A 27429-nucleotide genomic window follows, 5' to 3' on the forward strand; every position below is an offset into this window, starting at 1 on the left:
GGAGAGGAGGGGCAGGGTAGGGGAGGAGTGTGCGACAAAACAACTGTAATAAAGTGTATGTAAACTCCTAGTACCACCTACTCTACCCCAATATCTTGCAGTGTCCCCTAATGGCAGGAAAGAGAAAAAGGTATTCATTTTGTAAGCCATGTCACAGGATATATTGACTAGTTCTTTAATAGTTGTGGGGTGGGGCCAGGATGATGCAATTGCGGAAGGTTGTACTGCTTTCCTGGGAGAACTCCCATAAATTCTGGAGTCTCCCAGGACGTTCTGGGAGAGCAGACAACTATGCAGTAGTGTGAACAAGTGCAGGCAAGGGCAGGTTAAGACATGAAATAGCAGCCGGCCACGCATGCTGGCTTGCGCTCCCTGCCCCTATAATTAGTCACCGTCACTCAGTTTCTTTCTTTGTATACAAGCAGGGGAGAGGGGTTGTCCTTGTATTGCAAACCATCAGTGTCACCAAATTGCTGTGAGCAGAGAAACTGCAATGACCAACACGGCACTCCACTTGTTCACAGCCTATCGATGACCTGGGGAGAAGTGTGGTGTGTGATGCTTGGTGTCTCGGTCAGCAACAAGTCTCTTCTTTCTGAGCATACCGCTCTTTACCCAATGAGGTAAATCTCTATGTCTAACGAACCCATCGGTACATATTTTGCCACCTTAGGTAGTAAACTAAGGAATTAAATAACATGCTTACTAGATACCCAGTTACTAATTTGTTCTGTGCAGTCACAGACCCTCTTTCTAACTCGGGGGTGATATCATCAGGTGGCACTGACAGCAGTATAAAAGGGATTCTCTATCATCAGTCTGTACAAGGTTAATATATCATTATAGAGTTCATTCCCTTGCCCCTTTCCTGATTAGTGTCTATTTATCCATGTTCTGACTTGCATAGGGCCTGCAAGCTGGTATAGAAGTGGCTACTGCCATAGATTATAAACAGCAGGCCGCCCTAGGCTAATACGCTTTCTATTCCAGGCTAATTTGTGGTATTACATTAATTACAACCTTGCTATTTTTGCTGTTTATAATCTATGGCAGTAGCCACTTCTATACCAGTTTACAACATGCCTCACTAAGTTATGTACAGATGGCCAGCTTCTTAGTTGTTCATTTATGTTTGTTGGTATATATGTGGAGCCTCCAGAAAAATATTTATATTTACACGTGATTAGTGCCTTACTCCCCATTAGGATGAGAAACTTCTCTTTTTCTGTGAGTGGCTCTCAACATTGTCAATCTACGGACTCCCTTGCGGATTGGCCTTTCTTTTACCAATCAACGACTCACTTTTCTAAGGCACTCTTTTATAAACCATTACCTGAAGATACAGGATTATTATGCATCCCTGAGGAAAATGTTAAGCGAAACGCGTAGGTGAAGACCACGCGCATCATTTACCTGTCCGGAGCATTACCACGATAGCCCCACTGAGGAACAATCAACTTTTTTGATCCGACACATGTGCATATACACCAAGAACCCAGCCTCGACTATAGAGGTTCATATTATCCCTCTATGCAGCCGTGTTCGTATACCAAGAGAGGCGGAGTGACCTCTACATAGCCCTTCTACAAGGGTAAGTTCCACCATAAAAACCCTACTACTGAGTTTACTTTTGGAGCGTACAGACTGCGTAACTATTTCTAAGATCTTTATTCTATCAGAGATCTCCCATTGCCAGCATATATCTGCAACTTTAAATTCTGTCACAAATTATTTATGCCACCCGTGCTACAGATATACTGGAGCCTTTTGGACTTTTTTGGCTATATCTGATATTCACTGATCAAACTACCAAATGTTTATTTTCAGTGGGTTTTGAATATCTTTGCAATAATTGTTTGAACTGTCATTATACAGGTCTCCTTGACCGATATCAAAAATCACTTAAGTAGCTGATATCAACTACCATTTGATATACTTTCATCAAGCCTTCTGCCTATTTATGCAAGACTGTTTATCTGATTTTATATGTTTGTTTCTAGGCTGTAATCTATATTTGTCTACTTATTGCTTATTTCTGTGTAACAATAAATTCATTCATTTTACAATATACATTGTTTCCATTTGCACCAAGGGACAATATCTCTTCTGTTCTCATTACATTGGAAAGGGCTGGAACTCCCCTTCAACTTCCTATTAGTTCCTATGGCAGCATTAGGCCTCTTATACAGTAGGGAGCGCAGATCCCCAACACATTTTATTTTCTCTACTTGCACCCTAGGCAGCCTATTGGATAATCAGGCCCTGGACCTGCAGCTATTCTTTATGCATTTGGATTAAACCTTGGTATTCCTAACAGTTTGGTACTAAACTGCTGCTATCCATTTAACGACTGACATTGGGATCACTGTCTTATTTATCTGAGTAACAAACGGTTGCTTGTCCCAAATATTGTTTCTAGACTTATCCTCACCATTCTGATTATTGAACCAGCTACCAGTAATTGGGATCCTCCGCAAGAGAAACAGGTAAAAATTCTTCATGGGGAAAGTAACAATCCAGCAAATTTTGATATGGTAACAGAGCAAGGGACAGTTAGTTACTTTAGTATTGAACATTTACAGAGAATGACCTTGGTGCAGCAAGTAAAAATAAAATATACCTTGAATCACATACAGCAAATACAACTTAACATGTCATTTATTCAGAATTTTACTACACTACTACATAGTCCAGTCAACCAACTATCTCTACACCATAACTTTGATAAAAATGATATTTCATTAAAAGGGTAAAGTTTTGCATATTTTGTTGTTATTCCAAAATATTGCACTTTCGAAAGTGATCACAACGTGTTGGTCCCTTGTTCCATAGGTGTAATTCACAAAATGAAAAAGTAAGTAATTTATTAACGTATTAGCTTAGAACGTAGCCAATACCTTGACCTAAATTGCAAACATTTTGGATGTGAAAGAATTAGGTATGTGCACCGGCCACTTTTGGTGTCTCGTTTTGGATTCGGATTTGTTTCGCAAAACACCTGACGAAAGGTTTTGGATTCGGATTTATTTTGAAAAAAACAAAGTGCTAAAAACCAGTTTTGTGTTTGTTTGTTTTTTCACTCCTACGCTATTATTAACCTCAATAACATTCAATAACAATCATTTCCACTAATTTCCAGTCTATTCTGAACACCTCACAATATTGTTTTTAGGTCAAAAGGTTGCACCGAGGTAGCTTGAGCACATAATGCCCAAAAAAAAGGTACAAGATGGAATTGTTCTGGGCCCTCCTTCCCACCCCTCATGAGATTTAACGCGAGACTTGGACGACAGAGCTTCGTTTTCAATTTTTTGCCTGCCTGAAATATCCGAACAGTGCTCGGATCCCGTTCGGATCCGTACTGTTCGGGTGGGCTTGGATTAGCGGAATCTGAGCCCGCTCATCTCTAGAAAGAATAGCACATAAAAATAATGAAACTCGGGGGCGTGACTTGGATGCCATTTCAGGAGGTCGCATGATCTGTGAGCTCTCATAAACTTGTGGCCAAAACCCATAAATATCGGGGCTTCCCCCTGTCCTAAACAACCCACAGTGTCCCCCACACTATCCCTATAACCTCAGGACACTTTCTAGCCTTCAACTGGCACCGGGCAGCTGTGGATGAACGGCAGCTGAACTTCAGCCCAAGCTGTGGTGCGCACTTGAGCCTGGGAAAGCACTAAATATAACAAGCGATAGGTTACCCCTGCAAACACCATCGGCACCCTCCTGTTTCATTGCCGACTTCCCCGCTACTTATTTGACCACGTCGGGAGCGAGGGAGAACCCGCTGGAGCAGCTCACGATCCGCCTCTGGCTTACACAGAGCAGACAACAATCTGCAGTGGGCATGAGGCGCTGGTGGGGGTGGGGGTGCGGGAGCGGCTAATGCCTACCTGAATAGAGCGCTGGTGAGCGGTCGCTCGTTGGAGGGTTTCCTTGCTTTCCTCAGTCGGACAGTGAGTGGCGGAAGTGGACCGGATACTGCGGGCGCCATTGCCACCTTTATTTCCGATATAGTCGGAGCAGAGCCTGCTGGGAGGTCCTCGGCGAGAGGAGAGGTGAACGACTAAACTGCTTGGGTGGTCCAGAGGCGTCCCTGCGCAGGAGTCCAGGTCAGCACAACACAACATACTAAGGTGCACATTCTCAGCCTGGCTGGTACCGTTTCCTAGAGCCCACACTAGCTGCTCTGCTTATAAAGCTGTAGGAGCACCTAGATTACTTGAGCAGGGTCTCATCAGTTACTTTACCTTCAATATTACTATCTCCCATAACTGCTGTAGTGAATCTCTGCTGCCACCCTGTGGTGAAGATTGCAAAGTACAAGTGTTATTATACATTAATAAACCTTACATAGGTTTCGCAGTGTCAAGCCCATTCAAGATCATCTAACCCAGAGGGGTGGAACATCCTAAGTTTATATGAACGGCACATACCTCGTAACAGTATAGTGCTATTTAGCTACTCAGAGGAATCTGGCTAGCAGTAATTTTATAACGCTGGGACTCAGACTGGTCTATTGGCATTGAAAATATAGCTCAACTGTGCCTATTGGCACGGCTCTATTGTTTTCTTCAATTAGTAGAGACACCGTGACAGAGAGGCCACGTCGCTTCGCGCCGAGTTCTGCCCTGGCGGTGGTTGGGGAACAGGAGACCAGAATGCCACCTAGCGACTAAATGAGATGTTAATACATTGGGACACGGGGGAATCCATGACGCGCTAACTTCATAGAACCTCTGCTATAGTAATGGGAGAGAGAAAGGTAACCAACCACTAAGCAAGCTCGCCTATCACACTCCCTAGATCCTACGGACTTTGTCTATCTTTAGGTCTACACTTTTGAAATGCCGCACGAGAATAAAAAACCATCTACTCCAGGTACAGCCTCAATTTTCACTTAAGCTAGAAAAAAAAGCATATCTCGCAAACTTTAACATCTTCAACAGCGCAAGAATCAGACTCTAAAAGCGATGGTACTATTCTGTCAATATCTACGGAACTGAGAGACATCATCAAGACTACTATCCAATCGGAAGTATGTACTGTTATTCAGGAAGAAAACAAAAAAGTAGTAACGGAACTACATAAGGAAATAGCAGCTATTGTCATAAGAACAGCAGACTTAGAGCAAAAAGTGGACGAGGTCTGTCATTTTCAGGAGTTTGTGTCTACAGAACTATCAGATATTCATACGGAGATGGGAGGATTCAGAGAACAGATCCAGACAGAATAACCTCCGCATACGTAATATCCCGGAAGCAATAGACAATGATCTCCTGTCTAAATACCTGAAGACGCTATTCCGGCACTACCTCCCAGATGCATCCGTGGAAGAAGTCCAAACAGACAGAGCTCATAGAGCCTTGCGTCCTAAACCTTCACCGAACCAACCACCAAGGGATGTCAGCGATTTCACTATTATAAATTTAAGGATCAGTTTGTCGCTGCTACCCGAAATGCCACTTCGCTTGCTTTCGAAGGAGTGAACCTCCAAGTATACCAAAACTTGGCCCCCACCACTCTACAAAAACGACGGGATCTCGCTCCTATTACCAAACTCCTGCGTGAACATAAAACTCGTTACCGCTGGGGAATCCCGTTTCACCTCATGATAGGACATGAAGGCCAGTCTCATAAAATTAAGCCACTGGAACAAGGAGTGGCCCTTCTTCCCACCTTTGGAGTAGCGGCATCCTCGATACCAATAACAGCTGCAGCAGAGACTCCGAGACCAACAGCTCCTACGACATCGTGGACGCAAGTACGATGAAGTCAGAGGAAAGGACATATACTTTCGGACTAATGGCAACAAATGAGCACCAGCTATTGGAGATAAACAGAGAGCCCCTCCTGGACGTTAGCCTAGATGAAACATGAAGGGTTCTAATCTCTACACTGATATGGAACATTATGTCTCTCTCCAGTTCTGACTCGGAAACGCTCCGGAACTTAAGTACCTTTTATTATGTTAATATGATAGTTGGTTAGCGACGAGGTTTGACAACTTTGTTTTAAAATAGTTAGAATATTTTAATATTATAATCTACCATTGTATGTTCCAAGTTGTTAAGAAAGGTTAGATAGCATGTTCAAGAGAATAACTTTATGCTTGAGCCTTTTAGCAATTCTTAGATTTCGATTTATGGAAGGCAACTCTTGCCCATCAAGTGGTCTTCTTCCTTGTACCTATGCTACCAAACCCACTTTACCCTTATCCTATGCCTTCTTTACCCCTCCCCCTCAGCCTGGCATCTTGTCCCTCCAATTGCTTTATTGTAATCGACTATGGTCTGACTACTATTGCTACCACCCATGACTTTTTCTGTTATGACTATTAATGTTAATGGTCTCAATACTCCACAAAAACACACGGTATTGATACAGTATTTAAGACGACACTCCCCGCAAATTGTAATGCTCCAAGAGACACATTTTAAACATACTCATCCAAATTTACAATATAAACAATACCCCCAGGTATTTTACTCTACCTCTTCTCAAAAGGTCAAAGGCACAGCAATTCTTCTTAATCATACCCTCAGGCAGCACGGTGGCTAAGTGGTTAGCACTTCTGCCTTACAGCGCTGGGGTCATGAGCTCAATTCCCGACCACGGCCTTATCCGTGAGGAGTTTGTATGTTCTCCCTGTATTTGCATGGGTTTCCTCCGGGTGCTCCGGTTTCCTCCCACACTCCAAAAACATACTAGTAGGTTAATTGGCTTCTATCAAAATTAACCCTGGCCTCTCTCTCTCTCTGTCTGTGTATGTATGTTAGGGAATTTAGACTGTAAGCTCCAATGGGGCAGGGACTGATGTGAATGAGTTCTCTATACAGCGCTGCGGAATCAGTTGCGCTATATAAGAAAATGGTGATGACACCCTTCCCCTAACATTATAATCCAACCATATAGACCCCCCAAGGACGATTTATCATTCTCAAAGGCTCTCTTTCACATACACCCATAACTCTAGCTACATTATATGCTCCCAACACCTCCCAAAAGGCGCTCTTTACTCACTTCTTTGCCAGACTTTCACAGCTTGGGGCGGGGAGAGTAATCATGGGTGGAGACTTTAATACCATCTTAAACACTCAACTAGACCGCTCGCAATCAGCACGTGGTGGCAGTCCCACTACTGATGAAGGATTAAAACTGCAATCTTTGCTTACTCAGGCTAATCTATACGATGCATGGAGAGTACTTTACTCCAGTGATAGAACCTTCACACACTACTCAGTGCCACATGGTACTTACTCCAGAATAGATATGCTCTTTGTAGATGCTCAGACGACACAACACTTGAAAATCAGCCTCCACCGCACCGGTCCCTTGGTCTGACCACTCAACTGTGACTGTGCGACTTGACATTTTGCCAATTTGTGTCCCACGTATTAGGTGGAGATTAAATGACCACCTGTTCTTAAAACAGGATAATGTTAACACAATACGACAAGCCTTAGATCATTATCAAGCAGACAACAGTCAGGATCAAACTATCGCTGCCATAAGATGAGAAGCTCATAAAGCAACTATTAGAGGCCGACTGATTAGCCTAACCACATACGAGAAAAATAAACATAGCAGACAGTCACTAAATTGGAATCCCAAATACAAACCCTCACTTCCCGACACCAGAAATATCCTAAATGTACAACTTACCTTTAATTGCTGGCTCTGAAAGGACAATTAGGCAAACTACTCTCCACAAAAGCTACGAAGACCCTTCAATGACTTCAGCAGCGTTTCTATGAAAAGGGTGATAAGGCCGACACGTTACTGGCTCGTAGGCTTCAGAATCAACGTGCCCGCAACCGCATTGTCGCCATTAGAGATCAGACACAGCAACTATTATACGACCCACAGGCTATAGCGGATAGATTTAGAACTTATTAGAATACATTATATAACCTTCCTTTGGCTGAAGATCCTCCAGATATTAGACATGCACAAATTTTTAACTACCTCCGAACATGTTCTCTTCCCCGCCTAACAGAAACACAATTAGCAATACTAAATGCTGATATTACAATAAAGGAGGTTAAAGTAACCATTAAATCCCTTAGAAATTCAGCAGCACCGGGCCCAGATGGCCTTACAGCATTATATTATTAAAAAAAATTAGAGCTGAATTGGCACCTATGCTAGTTTCCCTTTTCAATACAAACTTGAATGGTAAAAAATTCGAGAGGGACACCACCAGGGCAGACATTGTTATTGCCAAAGAAGGACGAGAACCTAGTCACTATGAGAGCTACCGACCAATATCTCTACTGAACGTAGATCTAAAGCTATTTGCCAAGATATTAGCGAACAGACTAGCCCGAATGATACCCGCACTGGTCCATCCTGATCAGGTGGGCTTCATTCCTACCGGCCAAGGAACAGATAACACAAGACGTGCGATTGCCCTAATTGAAGCTGCTAACCAGTCATGGACCCCTGCCCTGGTGGTGTCTCTTGATGCAGAAAAGGCTTTCGACAGGGTGTCGTAGCCGTTCATGAGAGCTACTCTCAAGAAAATGGGATTCAAAGGGCAATTCATGTGTGCACTAGCCTCCCTATACCATAACTCCTCAGCAGCAGTGTGGGCTAATAGCGCCGCATCACAACCATTTCAAATAGCGAATGGTACCCGTCAGGGCTGCCCACTTTCCCCTTTGCTGTTTGCCCTAACAATGGAGCCACTAGCATCCCGAGTTCGCAATAACCCAATGATAGTAGAGATTCAGACAGATGTAAATGACTATAAAATCTCCATGTACGCGGATGATATTTTACTGACAATCACCAATCCTCTCGCTTCTCTTCCCTCTTCACAGGAGGAACTAGACAAATACGGAGAAGTCTCTAACTTTAAAATGAATATGAATAAATCTGAAATCCTCCCCCTTTATATATATCCTCATCTATTAGACTCTCTCAAACGTCAATCAACCTTTAGATGGCAGTCGGATAAGCTTAAATATTTGGGGATTTAACGAGCCAATATAGTCAGCTATATGCGGCCAACTTCCCCCGGCTCTTGAATGCACTTAATAGAGATCTCGAGAAATGGGACAACTTGTACATCTCGTGGCTAGGCCGCATAGCGACGGTAAAAATGAATTTACTGCCACGAATCCTTTATCTATTCCAGGCGTTACCTATTCGAGTCCCTTCACTTGCGCTAAAGACTTTACAGAAGCAGGTCTCTCGATTTATTTGGGCGGGGAAACGACCTCGCGTGCAAGCCCGCGTGCTTCATCGTCGAACCTCGGAGGGGGGAGTGGGCCACCCAAATATTTCTAAGTACTATATCACTGCACACCTAACTCAACTAATCCTGTTCCATTCTCCTCTTGGTACGAGGTTATGGGTTGACATAGAAGCCAACCTTATGCATACTCTCTCGTATGGATATCGATCAAACGGCCGCCTCTCTCCTCACTTCCAACTAATACCCGTTTTTCACTCCAGATGTGGGACTACTGTACCTGAACATTCCACTTGGTAGCGCATCGCGAAATTATGCTTCCATTATGGAATAATCCAGCTTTCCCTCCTGGACAACAACAATCCTTTTATCAGCTCTGGTCTTCATGTGGATTCAGGTTCTTGAGAGACGTAGCCCCCTTAGGTATTTTTCCTGAGTTTGCAGACCTCCAACGTCGTAACGGCATCCCACATAACCGATTTTACCAATACCTACAGCTAAGACACTTATATCATTCAATTCCAGCACTTAAAACCATTTACTATCTTACACCCTTAGAATCCTTCTGCGAAAGCAAATCCCTCCCTACTGGCTTAATCTTGACATTTTACAGCATCCTGGTGGCATTTCGTCAACCCGACAAAGATCGGTATGAGCTTAAGTGGGAGGAAGACCTTGGAGAGGTATTAGAGGTTAGGAATGGGCTAGGATTAGAGCATGTGTCGCCAAGAGCTCTATATGTGTGAAGGCCAAGTAGAACGCTTATAAATTGCTGTATAGATGGTATTTGGTCCCCACTCGCCTAAAAGCCATTTATCCCTATTCCTCTAACTTATGTTGGAGGAACTGCGGGCAAGAGGGCTCTTTCCATCACATATAGTGGTCATGCCCTAAGATGGTGGGATTCTGGCAAAAAGCCCATAATCTAATACACAGAGTCACCAAGCTACAACTACCCCCCCCCCTGTCCTTCCTACACACTCCTACATAGAATTGACCCAGACACTGGTAAACAAACAGCGCTTGTGGGCCATATTCTTAACGCCACTAAAACTGCAGTGGCAGCAAACTGGAAAAAAACAGAACCCCCCCCCCCCCCCCCCACTTTAGCTGAAATCATAAACAGAATATGGCAGACTTATCGTCGTGAACATATTACTAGTATAATAAATGATAAACCCATTAAAATTTCAAAATACCTGGCAACCTTGGCTGGCCGTCTACGGAACGGATCAACCAGGGATCAATCAAAATCAAAAGTCTAAGTTAAATGAAAAGAAAGATATTGTGACCTTGATTGCAAATGATTTACTGAACAGTTAGCTGACAACAGGATGTCGGGCTGAGTCCCCCCCCCCTTCCCCCCTTTCTTTTTATTCTCTTTCTGTCTTCTTTTTTCCACCTTCAATTCATTTGATATTTAACATTATAACAATGTTCTTATTAGTTTACTTTTATTAACAAACTGTTTGATTTACAGTCTAACCTGTATGCTGTTGAAACTGTAAAATTGTCAATAAAATAAACTTTAAAAAAAACTAAAAAAAAAAAATAATGAAACTCACTTCTACAAAGATTGGAGAACAGCTTTTACTGAGTTATACTTTCATACTCTTCTTTGTAACAGATATCCAAGATTAGGAAGGGGGTTGTCGCATGGTAGCAGGTAACTGCAAAACTCGCTTTCTGCCCTTCAGAGCAACATAAGCCTGGAATCATCTTCATACAAAATGCATTTAAGACAATGGCACTTTGATACAGGCACATGGCAAACATATAATTGGCTTGTGCATTGCAAGATAAGTCAAACATAACTGTTATGGGCTTGCGTTATCCCCATTGGGAAAAAAATAAAAATAATGACCATGCATGCACACAAAACATGTTTTCTCAACTCAAATAAAAGTGTATGAAATATATATATGCAAGATCAATGGCCCATTCTCTCGCTCTCCCTTGCAAATACAGATATTCGTGCAGCAGCTTGTATAATTTTTCTTGTGACCTTCATATTCTGCACATTCCTTCCATGTTCCATAAAGAATTGAACTAACCAAACTTCCATGTAATTATAGATTCTACTAAATTTAAACGAGGAGCAAAGATAGCCACATCTTTACTGTGTTCGAAGTTGATAATCTATTAGAGGGAAGGGAAAACAAAAATTTTGTAAATGCATTGCAATTGACATGTTCTTTTTTTTTTTAAAGATGTTCAGTTTGTAAATTTGAACCATGTGTAAAATATGAGTAACAATCTATAGGGCAGGTCTATGCTATAGCCTTACACGTGCTAAAAATCTTCTTGAGTCCTTATTTGAATAAGGAGGATTAGAACAAATTTTTGGTGTAATGGATTTTGTGGATTACAACTCTATATACAATACCATACAAATGGTCAAGACTAAACTGTGCAATTCAAATCTCTTTCCTTTAGAATGTTGCTACCTAATACTATTCTTCTTCACATCCAAGACAACTCAATTTATTTGTGCAGAGTATCAATAAATTACCATGCAATAAATTTATTCTATTGTGTATTTTTAGACTAAAACAAATAAAACAGCGTTGTAGCGTCCAACTTGTGTTCTGCACATTAGTTCTTGCTTAAATGCCCCTTTTATACTTCCCGAGTCCTCTCTCGCTACAGAATGCCTGGAAGAAGTCACTGCTTCACTACTACAGTGATTACAGAAGTAAACACATGGCAACACTCATAATTGTGGGAGCATGTAGAATGAAAGTGGCTTGACAATGTTCTCTGCACCTCTTCCACCTGTGCCATCAGTCTCCATGCCCTGCAACTGCAGGACGAAGTAAACTGTCCTTGTAGAAAGAGACCAGTGTCAGCTACTGGATAAGGAGCATCTAATTAACCATAAGGGGGAAGAAATGAAGATGTCCCCATCTTCCTTTCTACAGAAAGGCTACAGAATTAGGTCAGGATGGTCCATGTGTGAGCATATTTATATTTGTGAATCTTGATAACAGCTCTTTTCGTCACTGAAACGTATACAATTTAGAGATTTATTTTCAAATTGGATTAATTAGAATTTATATTGGTGGCCATTCAAAATGATCTAATCTGTATTTATGTGCTGATGGCATCCCACCTTTATAAATTAAGTCATTCAACATTTTGTTCAATTCACTTATGTTTCTAAAGAATATTGCTGTGCCATCTGCACAGATTAATTTACCTCCATTCTGGGTTATATACCGCACCCATGGCAAAGCCTGGTATCCACTCTTCTCAATTATTTTCAAGTAACGGACCTGCAGAAAGTTGTAATTGAAAATGGTCTCTGAATAAAATAAATGAAGTTACTTACATTTATAAGAAAAAAAAAAAAAGGGGAGCAAAAATAATGATTTCTGTTTCTGTGTGGAGTTATTACACATTGGTATTTGTTGATACGTACCTGGATTCCAGAGGTGGTAAAGTATGGGATCTCAAACTTCACACTGATAGGTGGTTTTCCCTCTTTATCCTCTGCCTCAACACTTGGCAGGCCAAAGTGTGCTCTCATGAGGTACTCCTTTCCACCCTGCAAGAACATAAAAAGATTTCAAAATTGTTTATAATATAATATATAAATAATACATACACATTTTCTTTGAAACAAACATCTGGGTGAAAGCACTCTTTGATAATGTGCACAGATGGCTAGTAATACACTAAGACCCTTTAAAGATCTGCAGCTTGCCCTTGAAACAACCATTCTTTCTTTAAGTAACGCAATCTACAAATAAGAAAGAAAGAAAGTGGGTGCTCCCTAGTGTAATCAATCATGTTTAATACTAAATAATTCATGGAAATGTGTACCAGATTAAAAGACAGTAAAACACATAGCAAAGAAGCAGTTTAAAAGCACTTCAGCTACTACTGCTTTATCTGTGTTGCAGAGTAATGGAGAACAATGAAGTGTGAATGCCAGGCCACAGATAGTAATTATTTCATAAAAAGGAATGATTGCACTATGCAGCATCCCCTTTTTACATACAGAAGGAATTTTTTTTTTTTGTACTTACTGTAAAATCCATTTCTAAGAATCCATTTGGGGGACATTGCTCACCTTGGGCTATAGAGGGTGCTGTGCTGGGAAGTAAGGCACTAAATAAATAAATTACTTGTCAGGCATGTTTGCTCACCTCTAGGTCCCCATGTACAGAGGTCCTTCACTTTTTAAACTAACAAAGCCCTAAGGAAAGGACTAAAATAACACTCAAACAAAGACAACTAAACATAAAAAGGTGGGAGGGCAATGTCCCCCAAATGAATTCAGAGAAATGGATTTTACAATGAGTACAACAAAAATCCTCTTTTCTCATTCATTGCATTTGGGGTTCAGTGCTAACCTTATGGATGTACCAAAGCTGCCCCTAGTGGTGAGTATGCTCATATAATACTGCATGCATAACCTTTTGGCCAAATCTGGCATCCTTTGAAGCAAACACGTGGAACCTGTAGTAGCTAGTGAAACTGTATACGGAAGGCCAGGTTGCTGCCAGACAATTGTTCAACCGAGGCTCCATGCCACACTATCCAGGATTTTAAATTTTGACACCAACTTGGACTGTAAAGAAGCCCTGATGCACAGAACAGCTGTCAATGTGAAAGATAAGCTATGGGGACCTACTGGACAAGGAAGCCAATTCAGACACTTTCCCACAGAAGACATGGCGAGAAAAAAAAATTAAACCTTCCAGGTAAAATTTTTTAATCACAATTCTTCCAAAGATTCAAAAGGTGGCTTCTGTAGTCCCAAAAAGCCCAAGTTCAGATCCCACGGTGCCACATGTATAACAAAGGGTGGATGTACATGAAAAATTCCCTGAAGAAAAGTCCGATCATCAGGTACAGTGTCCAGTTTTTTCTGGAAGAATATGGACAATGCCAATACTTGAACTTTGAATGAAGCTAATCTCAACTCTTTATCCAGGTTATCTTTGTAAGAATGATAAGAATCTAGTCAATCTAAAAGAAAAAGTGTATACACCTTGCATTCACGCCACCCAATGTAAGTTTACCACACTCTGTGGTAATTTTTAGAAGAGGTCGGTTTCTTGGCTCTGATCATGGTCTGGATGACCTTCTCAGACCCTTTTTATGAAGAATCTTGACCTTGACCGCCATGCAGTCAAAACCAGTTAAACAAAGTCACGAAAATGGCCGCTGGCTTAAAAGATCTTGCAGAGGTAGTTTCCATATTGGTTCTGCTGCCATGCTTAAAAGATCAGCATACCATGACTGAATGACCACCTGCAAAGCCAGTCTCCTGACTTTGTCTCTTGGAAGGGGAGTGGGAAAGAATGGCTTTGCAGGTGGTCCTAAGAGGTCCAGTATGTAATCTCTTTCCATAATGCCTCTCACCCATGTGTCTGCTCTTTCAGGACCAGTGGATCCGTTCTCTTTCAGAGGACGGGCCCTCACCATGGAACTTTTTGAGTGCGGAAATGGAGCAGTCATGCAGATTGATTTTCAGCTGGCTTGGAACCAGGATATCTGCCTAGCCAAGCTTGCTCTTTGAAAATTCCCATATGGGGCTATGGATTGGCACCTTGTGGAATTTCCTATTTACCCATGTAGTGAAAGGAATGAAATCTCCTGCCTCTAGGTCTTTGGTTATTAACGGGAAAAATTTAACTTTTTCCTCCTGTAGCCTGAGAGATAATCTTGTCCAATTCTGGTCCAAAAAAAGACAGTCCCCTCAAAAGATAAGGCTTCCAGAGTCTTTTTGGACATTGCATCTGCCTCCCTAGACCAAAGCCAGATTGTTCACCTTACTGCGACCGCTAAAGCAGAGGTTCTTGATATACCATTGCCTGCATCCAGGACAGCATCGACCAAGTACTCCGATGCTTCTCCTATTTAGTCCACTAACTGTGTCAATTCTGATTTCGGCCTCCCGGACTGTATGTCTTCACTTAGTTGGCTAGCCCAATTTTCCACCGCCTTGACAATAGTATAGGAATAGTAGTAGATTTTGTAAGATGGGTAATTGAAGCATCCACTTTTGGGGGAATCTCCCATTTTTCTGTGTCTGTTTCAAAAAATTGGTAGCTAAACCAAAATCTTCTCGGAACTTGAAATCTCCCATGTTTTCTTCCAAGAGTTCAGACAAATGTGAAGGAGGTAAAGAAACTATTTGTTTCTTTTTCTTTTTAGATAGCAAAACATCAGAATCTACCGGTTCTACATCTTATATAAGGTATTAAGGACCTGTGACTGCTAAAATAAAATCCTCAACCCCCGTCTGCTGGAGGAATCATCCTCCCAGCCAATAGAGTCCTCATAGTCAGAGTTTCCCTGAATCTCACCCCCTTCTTGAAAGGAGAGTTCTGATTCTGAGTCTCTAAAGAAATGTTCCTGGGGGTGAGCCTGGCTCTTACGAGGTTTGGAGGATGATGCAGTCTCCCACAACTTTTCAAGCGAGGAATGCACACGCGCCATACCACATACAGACTTCTCAAAATTCTGATGCCAGGGGGGTTCCTGTACTGTAGCTACAGAATCAGAATCCCTTACAATCTAGTTGTCTAGAGCAAGTGGTGCTGCTAATTTGTCTGTTTTCACTTGCTGCTATTGATGGCACAAAGGAGCTCTTTTGCTGTGGATTTTAGATGCAATAAAAAATGGATTTATATACTTACGTTAAATCCGTTTCTCTGATTCCGTCTGGGGGACACTGCTTACCATGGGTTGTGGAGGGGAGCACGGGAGTTGGCACCTAGCTAGTTATGCTTTAGCACTGCTGACAGACCCCTCCCCTCTACAATCCCCTTGCCTCTTCCTCCTCAGTTAATTCAAAAAGCCTCAAGGAGAAAGGTCAATCAACCAAGAGCATACAGAGGAAAGGCAGAAGGGAGGGATCGCAGTGTCCCCCAGACGGAATCAGAGAAACGGATTTAACGTAAGTATATAAATCCTCTTTTCTCTTTCATCCAGTCTGGGGGACACGGCTTACCATGTGGACGTTCTAAAGCAGCCCCCTAAGGGTGGGACCGCTCTGAAAACCCCGCTCGTAGAGCACCACAAGCGAAATTTGCATCAGCGGATGCGAATACATTAAATTGATAGAATTTGGTAAATGTGTGGACAGAAGACCAGGTGGCTGCCCTGCAAAGCTGGTCAGCAGAAGCTCCATTTCTGGCTGCCCACGACGCCCCTACCGATCTGGTGGAATGGGCCGTAAGTCTCTCTGGCACAGGACGGTTAGCCCTTATGTAAGCTTGCTTAATAGTTGCCGTAATCCATCTCGCAATGGACTGTTTTGAGGCTGGCCAGCCTCTTTTGTTAGAATCATAAAGAACAAACAAAGAATCAGTACGTCAAATCTGAGATGTTCTTTTGACATAAATACGGAGAGCCCTAACCACATCTAACTTTTCCATAGACTGCAGATCAGAATGAGAAGTAGATGAAAAAAACGGAACTACAATTTCCTGGTTCAAATGGAAGGAGGACACTACTTTGGGAACAAAAGAGGGGAGTGTTCTCAATACCGCTCTGTCCTCGTGAAAAACCAGATATGGTTCCCAGCAAGACAGAGCTCCCAATTCCGACACCCTACGTGCCGATGCAATTGCCAATAGAAAAACAACCTTCCAGGTCAAACACCTAAAATCTGCCTCAAGTAAAGGCTCAAAAAGAGGCCCTTTAAGCATGTCCAGTACCAGGTTAAGATCCCATGGTGCTGTAGGCGGAACATAGGGTGGTTGAATATGTAAGACTCCTTGACATCTGGCAAATCCGCTAATTTCAGTTGAAAGAAGACTGAAAGTGCTGATACCTGAACCTTTAGGGAACCTAAACAAAGCCCTGTTTCCAGCCCATCCTGAAGAAAAGCCAATAAGCGAGGGAGGTGAAAAGAAGACGTGTGACATGTCCTATTTTCGCACCATCTGATATAGGCTCGCCAAATCCGATGATAAATGTAAGCTGAAACTGGCTTTCGAGCTTGCATCATAGTGTTCACTACACTGGAGGAAAAACCGCTAGCCCTCCAGAGGCTGGCTTCAACAGCCATGCCGTTAAACTGAGTTGAGGTAAATTCTGGTGACGAGGACCTTGAAGAAGGTAGTCTCGTTGTCCTTCCGCCATTGAGATTATGTCCGCGTACCACACTCGACGCGGCCATGAGGGAGCTATTAGAATTACCGGCAGACCGCCCCCTTGCCTTACTCGTCTGAGCATGCAAGCAAGCATTGGAATCGGAGGAAACGGGTATCCCAACCTGAATTCCCATGACATCGTCATTACGTCCACTGCTACCGCTAAGGGGTCTCTTGCCCTTGCGCAAAACCTGTGAACTTTTTTGTTGTGTCTGGAGGCCATGAGATCTATATCCGGAAGACCCCATCTCTGAACTAGAGACTGAAATACTTCCGGATGGAGTGACCACTCCCCCGGCATCATTTGATTTCGACTTGGGTAGTCGGCCTCCCAATTCTTTATTCCCGGAATGAACACTGCCGAGATTGCTGGAACTTACTGTTCTGCCCAAACAAAAATCTGAGCTGCAATTTTCATTGCGGCTGCACTCTTGGTTCCTCCTTGCCTGTTGACATATGCCACAGCCGTGGCATTGTCGGACTGAACCCTGACAGGGTGGCCCCGAAGGAGGGTCTGTGCCCCCGAAGAGCTAAAAGAATTACCTGAAGCCAGGCTTAATTATATACACATCAAAATCAAAAACCATTGCGAACGAAAAAAAATATACAGGCCTTATGGATCACTCGAATAGTGAAGCAACAGCACGAGGTTTGCACCCCAGAAAATCTTTGATCCTTCCTTCCTTCATTCATTCCAAACAAGCCCAAGAAATATGGTGCAAAATGACCAAGATTCAATGGCCATTGTTTGCACGTACAGAAAGCCAGATCATTTTATCACAATGACATGTGATGTGAAATGGCCCGAAATAATGGATAACTTGGCATATATTTACCTGATCCTGTTTTTAGTCACTGTCAACTTTATGAGGCACTATCAGAGTAGGGTGATCTGCCGACGTGAAAAACAAAATTCTTGGTGGCATGGAACAGGGGAAATTGGTGAAAGACTCACCAATTTACACAAAAAATGTGGTATATAAAGAAATATTTGTTAAATAGGAATTCATTTTTTGTTTTTCTTCTGTGAGTCAGTAGTTGATTCCACATTTGTGGGATAAATGATGCACGGAACTTACCAAAAAAAATGGTTATGGTTCAACATAATCTTATGCTTATTTTTTGGGTATGTATGTGTGCGGGTGTATGTGTGTATATGTGTGTATATAAGCCTGTCCAAATAGAACTGAAAACCAGCACTCAATATGCAAAAATGCTTGTTTCTCTTTCATCCAGTCTGGGGGACACTGCTTACCATGGGTTGTGGAGGGGAGCACGGGAGTTGGCACCTAGCTAGTTAATCTTTAGCACTGCTGACATACCCCTCCCCTCTACAATCCCCCTGCCTCTTCCTCCTGTTTTTTCTAGGTGCCCAAAGGAGTTGGGCTTATTAGAAATAGCTAGTAATTTATTTCATTTATTTTTATATAACTTTAATTTTTCTTTTAATTTTTACAATATAGTAAGGTTAGGGCAGAGCTGGGAGTGTGTTCTATATATAGAGAACACACTCACAGAAGCTGGGCAGCGGTGACAGGACTCTGTCAGAGGGAGCAGACTGCTCTCAATGGCAGAGCATTAGCGGTCACAGTACAGAGTGACAAGCGGTCTCAGGACCGCTGTCACTCTTATAGGCTCCAACGATAACCGGCGCTGCCATTAGGCATAGAGCGCCGCTTATTGTATTACCTCGCTGGCGACCATGATTACATTAACGGACTGCTGAGGTACACAAAAAGAAAGATGGAGAGTCGGGGGCCATACCAAGATTCCCCCTCAGGTGAATAGGAGGAGGCATCGGGGGTATTAACGCTGCAGGAGACCTCTTCAAGAGGCCTCCATAACTCTGCCAGAGACATCGATAAGCTCCTTAAAAAAAAAAAAAAAAAAAAAAGACAGAAAGCTGCAGAGGGGGAACTATCACAAGAGCTCCCCTGCTCTTCAGCACAGATGGTACAGTCCGGTCCTCTGGCGCCAAACAGAAGCCCGGGAAGGAACTTTTCTCCAAGGGAGCAGGCACCAGGACACTGCTGTTGGACTTCTCCCCTGAGTGGCCCTTTTGGCTAAGTACCAAAACCTTTCTTTAACCATTTACAGACTGTTTTTGTGGTTACAGGAGGGAGGCTAGTAGGATTGTTGAAATCTTCTTACTTGCACATATACCTTTTAATCTGTTACACACATACAAGTACAGCTTTTATTACACATTAGTCTGTTACTTGTTGTCTACTCTGTCTCTCTCAAAATATCTCTTATCTAAGTGTGTTTGGTGTGCTTTTCCTTTTTAAAATGTCAGAAAAGGGGAAAAGGCCCTATGGCAAAATATTTTACATGTTCCAGATGTAAAGTTAAATTACCAAATGGGCAGAAAGACCCATTGGCGCTCTGCTCAGTCTGCGAAGGAGAGGTCCCCTCTTCGCAAACCCAGCTCCTTCCAGCCCCACTGACGGAGGAACCGGCCTGGGTAGCTTTCTTGATACAGTCTGTTTCCTCTTTAGCACAGATGATCTCCCAATCTACTCAATTGTTATCTAGTGTGGCAGCCTCTGTGACAAATAATGCTATTACACCTGTGGGGCTCCCTGCTGCCACGGTTTCTACTGAAACGGCTATAGCAGGACCTTTCTCTTTGCTTACGGACCAGCCGCCTGTACCCACAGAACAGGCATGGTCCTCAGCATTTATAAAGTGTTTGGACAAACTTAACCAGTTACTTGAATCCCCAAACCTGCCCCCAGCTAAAAAAAAGCGTCTTAGATCCGCTAATCCTCTCATGGTCCTTTCAGATTCAGAGGGATTTTCAGAAGAGGAAAGAGAATCAAATTTGGATTCTGACCAGGTTCAATCCTTGGAACAGGAAGAAATCACTAAATATCCGTTTATTGATGATTTGGTTTTAGTGGTGAGGCAAGCGTTGGACCTCCCAGAAATGGAGGATCCTAGTCCTAGAGACAGAAGTCTCTTTAAGAAGGCCAAAAGGAAGGTTATTCGTTTTCCCCCTTCTGTAGAACTCAGAGATATTGTTGAGGGAGCCTGGAAACAGCCTGATAAAAAGTTCTCTGTTCCAAAGAGGTTCTCTTCCCTGTATCCGTTACAGGAGGAGGACGTGGTTTGCTGGGAGGAATTTCCGAAAGTAGTTACTCGAGTAGCCCGTTTGGCCCGACACACTCTCCTTCCAGCCCCGGGCTCAGCAACTCTGCAAGATACCACTGACCGCAGAGTGGAATACCAGTTAAAATCTATATTTGTAGCAGCGGTTTCTTCCTTTAGACCCACTTTTGCTTCAACTTGGGTTGCTAAAGATTGGCTTCAGTTTTCATGTAAGCATCAACTAAATATTGTCGAGTCAGCTTAACGGCAGATAGAAAAGGGTTAAACTGGTTACGGATTGATATAACCGTAATATTGCAACTGCTACTTGTTTGTATGTGGACATGCACATATATGCATACATACACACACACACACAGTGGTTGGACAAACAATTAGGATTTTTTTTTTTTTTTTTTTATTTTTTTAAGGTTTGTACCTCAAAATAAGAGACTATAAATCAGAACATGTTTTCTATATATTCAATGATGCAAGTATACAACATAATAGTTTAATTTAGGCAGTTTGCTGCCATATTGTTCCATCAGGTGGCACAGCCACCTGGTGAAATCACCTTCCCGATGCAAAAGCAGTTGTAAAATTAAGCTCAAACAGGATAGACTGCTCAAAAAATTGAGAACCAAAAATTGCCAGGAGAACGTGTGAGGCGCCTTGCAGAGTTTGGGTTTAGAGTTTGTTGACCAGGCAAGAAACTGAAGCAGACACCGGGAAAAAACGTCTAGCATGGGCCAATAAGTAAAAAAATAAGTTTATATAAAGTATTACATATGTGTATTTGCCATTATTTTATCAAACTTTTACAAGAAACTAAAAAATTCCTCACTTACCACTAGGATCACCATTAACGGTAATGTAGGAGGTAAGTGGGATTGTCGATGACATGTCCGAACTACCGTTCACGATAATTACAGAATAAAATTTCTACTATCAGAATCAACAACAGAGTGATACTAACGCACAAGATCCCCTTATGAAAGTAAAATATTATTGTTGACTGCTACGTGTTATTTTATAACATCCTGTATTTGAATATTACATATCGTCGTCATCAGGGAGGTGATGTGTACTGCAGAAACAGATAACGTATAATTGTCCTTATCGTTCAATAGAAATCCATTATGAACATTCTATATATTAAAATGAACGTCATTGCTATATATCTTCTAAAGAGTGTACATATTTCTCTTCCTGAGTGAAATTTGAAATAGAAACAAAATAATAAAGATGTACAGATTGATTTAAAAAGGTATATTAGAGTATATTTGTAACCCCAGGTCTTATCAATAGAAGTTTTTAACATCACTTGCAATTATCTTTACTTTTGATTACTATTTAGGATTAGTAACATTTAGCATAAATGAAAGATTATACACTGCGTATCATTTTTATCTCACTAATATATATTAATATTTTATTGTTATCTCTTTAAAAATGCATATTCTCATAATCACTATTATATAAAAGTTGTGATTTTAATATATAGAGGAATGATAGTGGATTCCTAATGAACTGTACAAGACAATTATATTGTATCTGTGTGTGCACTACATATCTATTGGTTTTCTAATTTGTTTACCAAAAGAAAAAGCAAGAATTAAGTACTTCTTAACATATATATTTGTAGAAAAGTGCATAATAGAGTGCTTTCTTCAACTTAAGAGACAGGCCAAAACTGCTGTTCTAGTAAATGTGGCATTGTAAGAGAGGGTGCTAGAATGGACATATTTTAATATACTTTAGTGCACAAAACAAACCAGGTGGTACATAAGGTGGCATTACAAAGGAGTACTGTATACATTTACAAATCTAAAATTTAAGGAATTCATAAAAATCACATTACATATTCATAAAACAGTGTAAACAATGCAAAATTATGTATGCAATTATCAATCATAAAATATCATCACACAAACATCAAACACTTCATTGAGACTATGAGGGACAAATAACCATTTCAGATATACTCATTAAGTAAACAGAAGTTGATGGATCAGTAATAGTTGATTCATCATATAGTTTCTTAAATACCCAAGCACACAGTTCTCATTCAAACCTGCAAATTAATCAAACAATTCTATGCTGTGCCAAGCTAGCACTGCGTTTATGGATGAGTTAACGATGGTGCCTTAAAGTCAGATAAATATTACTAAATAGAAACTCACTATGAAGACTTGATGGTGCAGAATGTAAACTTACTTGGGGTGTCAGGATGTAGTATGATACCCCATAGGATGTTGCTCTGCTCTTCAACTTCAGTTATGGCATGTGTGGCATTCACGACCAGAAGGCCCACTGAATACTTAAAGGAATTACACAGGTTATGTGTAGTGGACACTAGTGGTGGTGCAGTGCAAGCTGTTTTATTTGAACTGAGATGGTCTGACCCCCAATATTTTTTAAAAGACAATTTTATTCTAACAGTCATAACTGTTGCACCTACTGCTTAATGTCAACTCCTCTAGTACAGTTCTTTAGCAGATGCTACTTGGACTCCACACTCCTCCTGCACATACTTAGTCACAATAGTAGCTGATAAAAATGAATAACAATCACATATAGTAGTTTCACAGCATGACATCAGTTCCTCTCATGTGCAGACACAGTGGACTGAGAATCAAAAGTTCTTGGTATCCTTCACCAGAGACCTTCTTCCTGTGCACAATATCCCTTACAACAGGAACCCTCTTCTCCATTCATTATACCACTGCTGTCAGAACTCCCCCCCTTCCCCCCCTTAAAGTTCTTTATCCATGCAGAAATATAAATGTAACCCCCGCCACTGTAAATAGTATTTGGGTGCATAAGTGAATGATGTGCCTCCTTACTTCAGCTTTCCTCTGCCCTGGTTAGCTCTAGCCTGTGGGCATAAATGACCAAAGGGTCCCTGCTTGTGCAGGTTTTAAAGCAATGTCTTTTAAGTGTAGACACAAGTGTTGTAGGGTAGCAGTGCAGTGCAATAGATATCACAGTAGATTGGGCACAAACTATCTCCATTATAAAATAGAATATCTTTATTTACACACCTTCTTCACTACATCACATTCTTAAACAGTTCCCTTTGTTCTCCTGTATAGATCTTAATGGTCACAGTAAGCGGTTTAGATGTGGTAATAATCACCCCACCACCAAACTCCTTACTCCTCCTGCACTTTACTGCCAGTCTCAATTTAGCCACTCCGTGCTCTCCTGCCCGCAGCACATTATGGGCTGTTTCTCTATTTTTCTCCTGTGTCCACTTTATACAGGCTGCAACACACTTTAACTTAGCCTCTCACTCCCAAGAGTGCTCACAGACGAGGGATCACCCCCATTCCGACAGCTACTCGATAAGCACACACAAGTCTAACACCTTTTTCACAGTGTAGCTTCTAGCTGTAGCTCTCCCCTCCTCTATGTTGGTGATAACTCTTGGTTGGGGTCTGACATTCTTAGATGTACTCTCAGTTCCCAGCTTCCTTGCTTGTTAAATTACATGTTTGTTTTTGCATGTTCAATTACTTAGAGAGTCCTCGCTATCTTTGTAAGCTGATTTTCTACAACAATTTTTAATGCGCAGGCTTCCTTTAGGGCAGACTTGAAATGTGCAGTCACATTATTTCTAGCAGGAGGATGGCATTCTCTAGCTTGGGGTCTCCACTTTTGCATCAGGGTTCCTCTACAGTTCTGATGCCTTGTAGCATACATTGCATTTCCCCCCGAATACCCGGGATCTCCTTCCTCCTCCTGTGTCCTGGTACGGCCTTCCACCAACTGTTACCTCTCCCCACTCTCTGCCTCACAAAGGCAATACGTTTCTTCTCTGCATCCAAGTGCTGGACTGCACCTTCAGTCATGGGAGAGGTGTGAAAAACAACACCAGAGGGGATGTTACATAAATAATGTTCCAATATCCAGAGACTCTGCCATGCTCCTACATCCCATACAACAAGGACCTTTCTAGTGACCATGTTGGAAGTGTTCACGCTCTCACCACTATAAAAAGTTATTAGATTGTTTCTGCTTTATCCATCTCAGTATCTAGGGAATCTCCTCTTGCAATCTAACAGTAGCATAAATACCATGCCTGTGACCACAGTGATATCACGGCTGTTCCTTTGAGGCCAGCGCCTCACTCCTACATGCCCTCCTGGTGACCTTGCCTGCCGTCACCATGTCAACGCTGGGGGCATTACTGTACCTTGACTTACCACTGCAGATTTGTAAAAGTGTGTTGGTGTATTCCACCTTTCTATTACAAACAATAAAATACACATTTCAATATGTTGTATATACTGACAAACTAATTAACCCTTAAACATCCACCCACAGTAGCTTAATATCTTGTTATGCATTAGCACAACCAGGTGTAAATCCCTGTTTCTCCTTCATCCACTCTGGTGGACACTGCTACCATGGGGTTGTATGATGGTGCATGGAGTTGGCACTTAAATAGTTAACAACTAAACATGCTGCTGACTCCCAACTGCAACCCCCGCAGACCTCAGTAATACTAAAGCCCCAAGCAGTGAAGTCAAACAATCAAAACCAAACAGTAGAACAACAAAAGGGAGGGAATGCAGTGTCCCCCAGATGGACTCAGAGAAAGAAATTTAACGCAAGTACAAATATTCTCTTTTCTCCATCATCCACTCTGAGGGACACTGCTACCATGGGGACCTTCTACAGAAGCCCCAAAGGGAAGGAATGCTCTGGTCTACCAGCTTGCAAAAGTCTGCAGCCAAAACTGGCGTCTGAAGACGCAGAAATGTTGAATTGGTAAAAACAGGTAAAAGTATGGACAGAGGACCAGGTTGCCGGTCGACACAGTTGAACCACCGAAGCCCTGTGTTATGAACCTCTGGCACAGGACAGTTCACACTCACATAAGCATGCTTAATCATAGATCTAATCCAACAAACAATAGTTTGCTTGGTGGCTGGCGAACCTCTCTTATTAGAATCAAAGTGCAAAAAGAGTTGGTTTTACGATAAGCCAAAGTCCTATCCACATAAAGCCTCAATGCCGGGACTACATAGGGAGAAAAAGAAGAAGATGGTCCAGGACATCCCTTCCTGAAAAGCCAGAACCACTATATCCTGATTTATGTGGAACACCAAAACCACTTTCAGTAAGAATGCAGGTACCGTCCTTAGTACCGCTCTATCATCATGAACCAGGTAAGGGATCTTACATGATAGGGCTCCAATCTCTGACACTCGACGCGCTGATGCTACAGCCAACAAGAACACCACCTTCCACATCACATCACGCAATTCAGCAGATTCCAGGGGTTCAAAAGGAGGACATTGAAGGACCCAGGGAGCTACCAGTGGTACGAAAGGAGGTTGAAAATGTAACACCCCCTGAAGAAAAGTATGTACATCTGGTAATGAAGTCAGATGACATTGGAAGAAAATGTAAACTGCTGAAACCTGAATCTTCAGTGTACTGAGCAGAAGCCCAGCTTCCAAACCCTCTTGAAGAAAAGCCAGAAATCTGGCCATTCTGAAGGACTCAGGGCTATAAGACTTTCACTCGCACCAATATATATATATATATATATATATATATATATATATATATATATATATATATATATATATATATATATATATATATATATATATATATATATATATATATATATATATATATATATATATATATATATATATATATATATATATCTCCCACACCCTGTGATAGATCATTGCCGAAACAAACTGGTTTACTAGCTCTCATAAGGGTCTCCACTACCCTAGTGGAGAACTCTTTAGATCTCCAGAGTCTGGCTTCAACAACCACGCCGTTAAAGCCAATCAAGGTAAGTCTGGATGATGGAAGGGTCCTTGCCTGAGAAGATCGGGTCCGTGGGGAAGGGCCCATCTGGGTCCTTACGCCAGCAGACAGATGTTGGCGAAACAAACACGCCTGGGCCAATTCAGTGCTACAACAATTACCAGGAGAACTCCCAGCCTTACGCGCCTGAGAACCAGTGGAATCATTGGAATTGGCAGAAAGCGATATCCCAAACAGGAATTCCCACCGCATGGATATCACATCCACCGCAACAGCCTGGGGATCCCCGGTTCTTGCGCAAAATCTTGGAACTTTTTGATTGCGTCTGGACGGCCTCACCTCCTGACAGATTCCTTATAAACCTGAGGTTGCAGTTCCCATTCTCCCAGGAGGATTGCATGTCTGCTGAGATAGTCTGCTTCCCAAATGTCCACTCTGGGGATGAAAACTGCTTAAATTGCTTGGAAAACGATCTCTGCACAAAAGAAGATCTGTTCCACAACCTGTATGGTCCCCGTGCTTTTTGTTCCTTGCATATATCACCACTGTGGCATTGTTGGATTGGAGGTGGACCAGATTTCCTTGAAGGAGGGACGGAGCTCCCCTGAAGAGGTAACAACATGGCTCTCAGTTCGAGAATGTTTAAAATCGGCAGAAAAGCCTCCTTGTCGGTCCAAAGACCCTGAAGTCGAAGATGGAGAACAACAGCTCTCCAGCCCTGCAGACTGGCATCCGTGGTTACCAGGATCCAGAACCACGGGTTGAAGGATCTGCCAGTCATCAGATGTTTGTGCTCCAGCCACTAGCCCAGGGAACGACGGGTTTTCCTGGAAAGAATGATCCATTATGTCTCCAGATGAAGAGGGGATCCAGACCATTGTCTGACTAGATCCCACTGAAAAATACATGAGTGGAACTGATTGATGGCACTATTAACCCCAGAACCCTCATGCCCAAGCGCATGGAAGCATGTGGATAATTTAGGATCACCCGAACAGAGTTGCAAAGATTGAATCTTCTGTTCCCGTAGAAACACCTTCTGAAGGGTGGTGTCCATAAGAAGTCTCAGGAACATCATCCTTTGTGAGGGTTCCAGTTGGGATTTTGGATAATTGATTATCCAACCGTGTTGTTCCAGTATCTAAATAAAAAGTGTCAGGTGCTGAATCAGGAGGGGATCCGAGGAGGCCTTGAGAAGTAAATCATCCAGATATGGAACCATGT

At 42.1% G+C, this 27429-nt stretch overlaps 1 protein-coding gene across 1 annotated transcript in view; it reads right to left on the minus strand.

The window, feature by feature from the left end:
• Positions 1–10778: 10778 nt before the first annotated feature.
• LOC142147615 (AP-1 complex subunit mu-1) overlaps positions 10779–27429 on the minus strand; it is a 72969-nt gene continuing 56318 nt past the window's right edge. Inside the window, exons 10-12 of the mRNA XM_075204731.1 lie at positions 12624–12749; positions 12402–12477; positions 10779–11341 (exon numbers count right to left, since the gene is read on the minus strand). Coding sequence (XP_075060832.1) covers positions 11319–11341; positions 12402–12477; positions 12624–12749 — 225 coding nt within the window. The 3' untranslated portion in view covers positions 10779–11318. The remainder of the gene's footprint in view (positions 11342–12401; positions 12478–12623; positions 12750–27429) is intronic.

Source organism: Mixophyes fleayi, chromosome 1, assembly GCF_038048845.1.
Source record: "Mixophyes fleayi isolate aMixFle1 chromosome 1, aMixFle1.hap1, whole genome shotgun sequence".
NCBI classification, from domain to species: Eukaryota; Metazoa; Chordata; class Amphibia; order Anura; family Limnodynastidae; genus Mixophyes; species Mixophyes fleayi.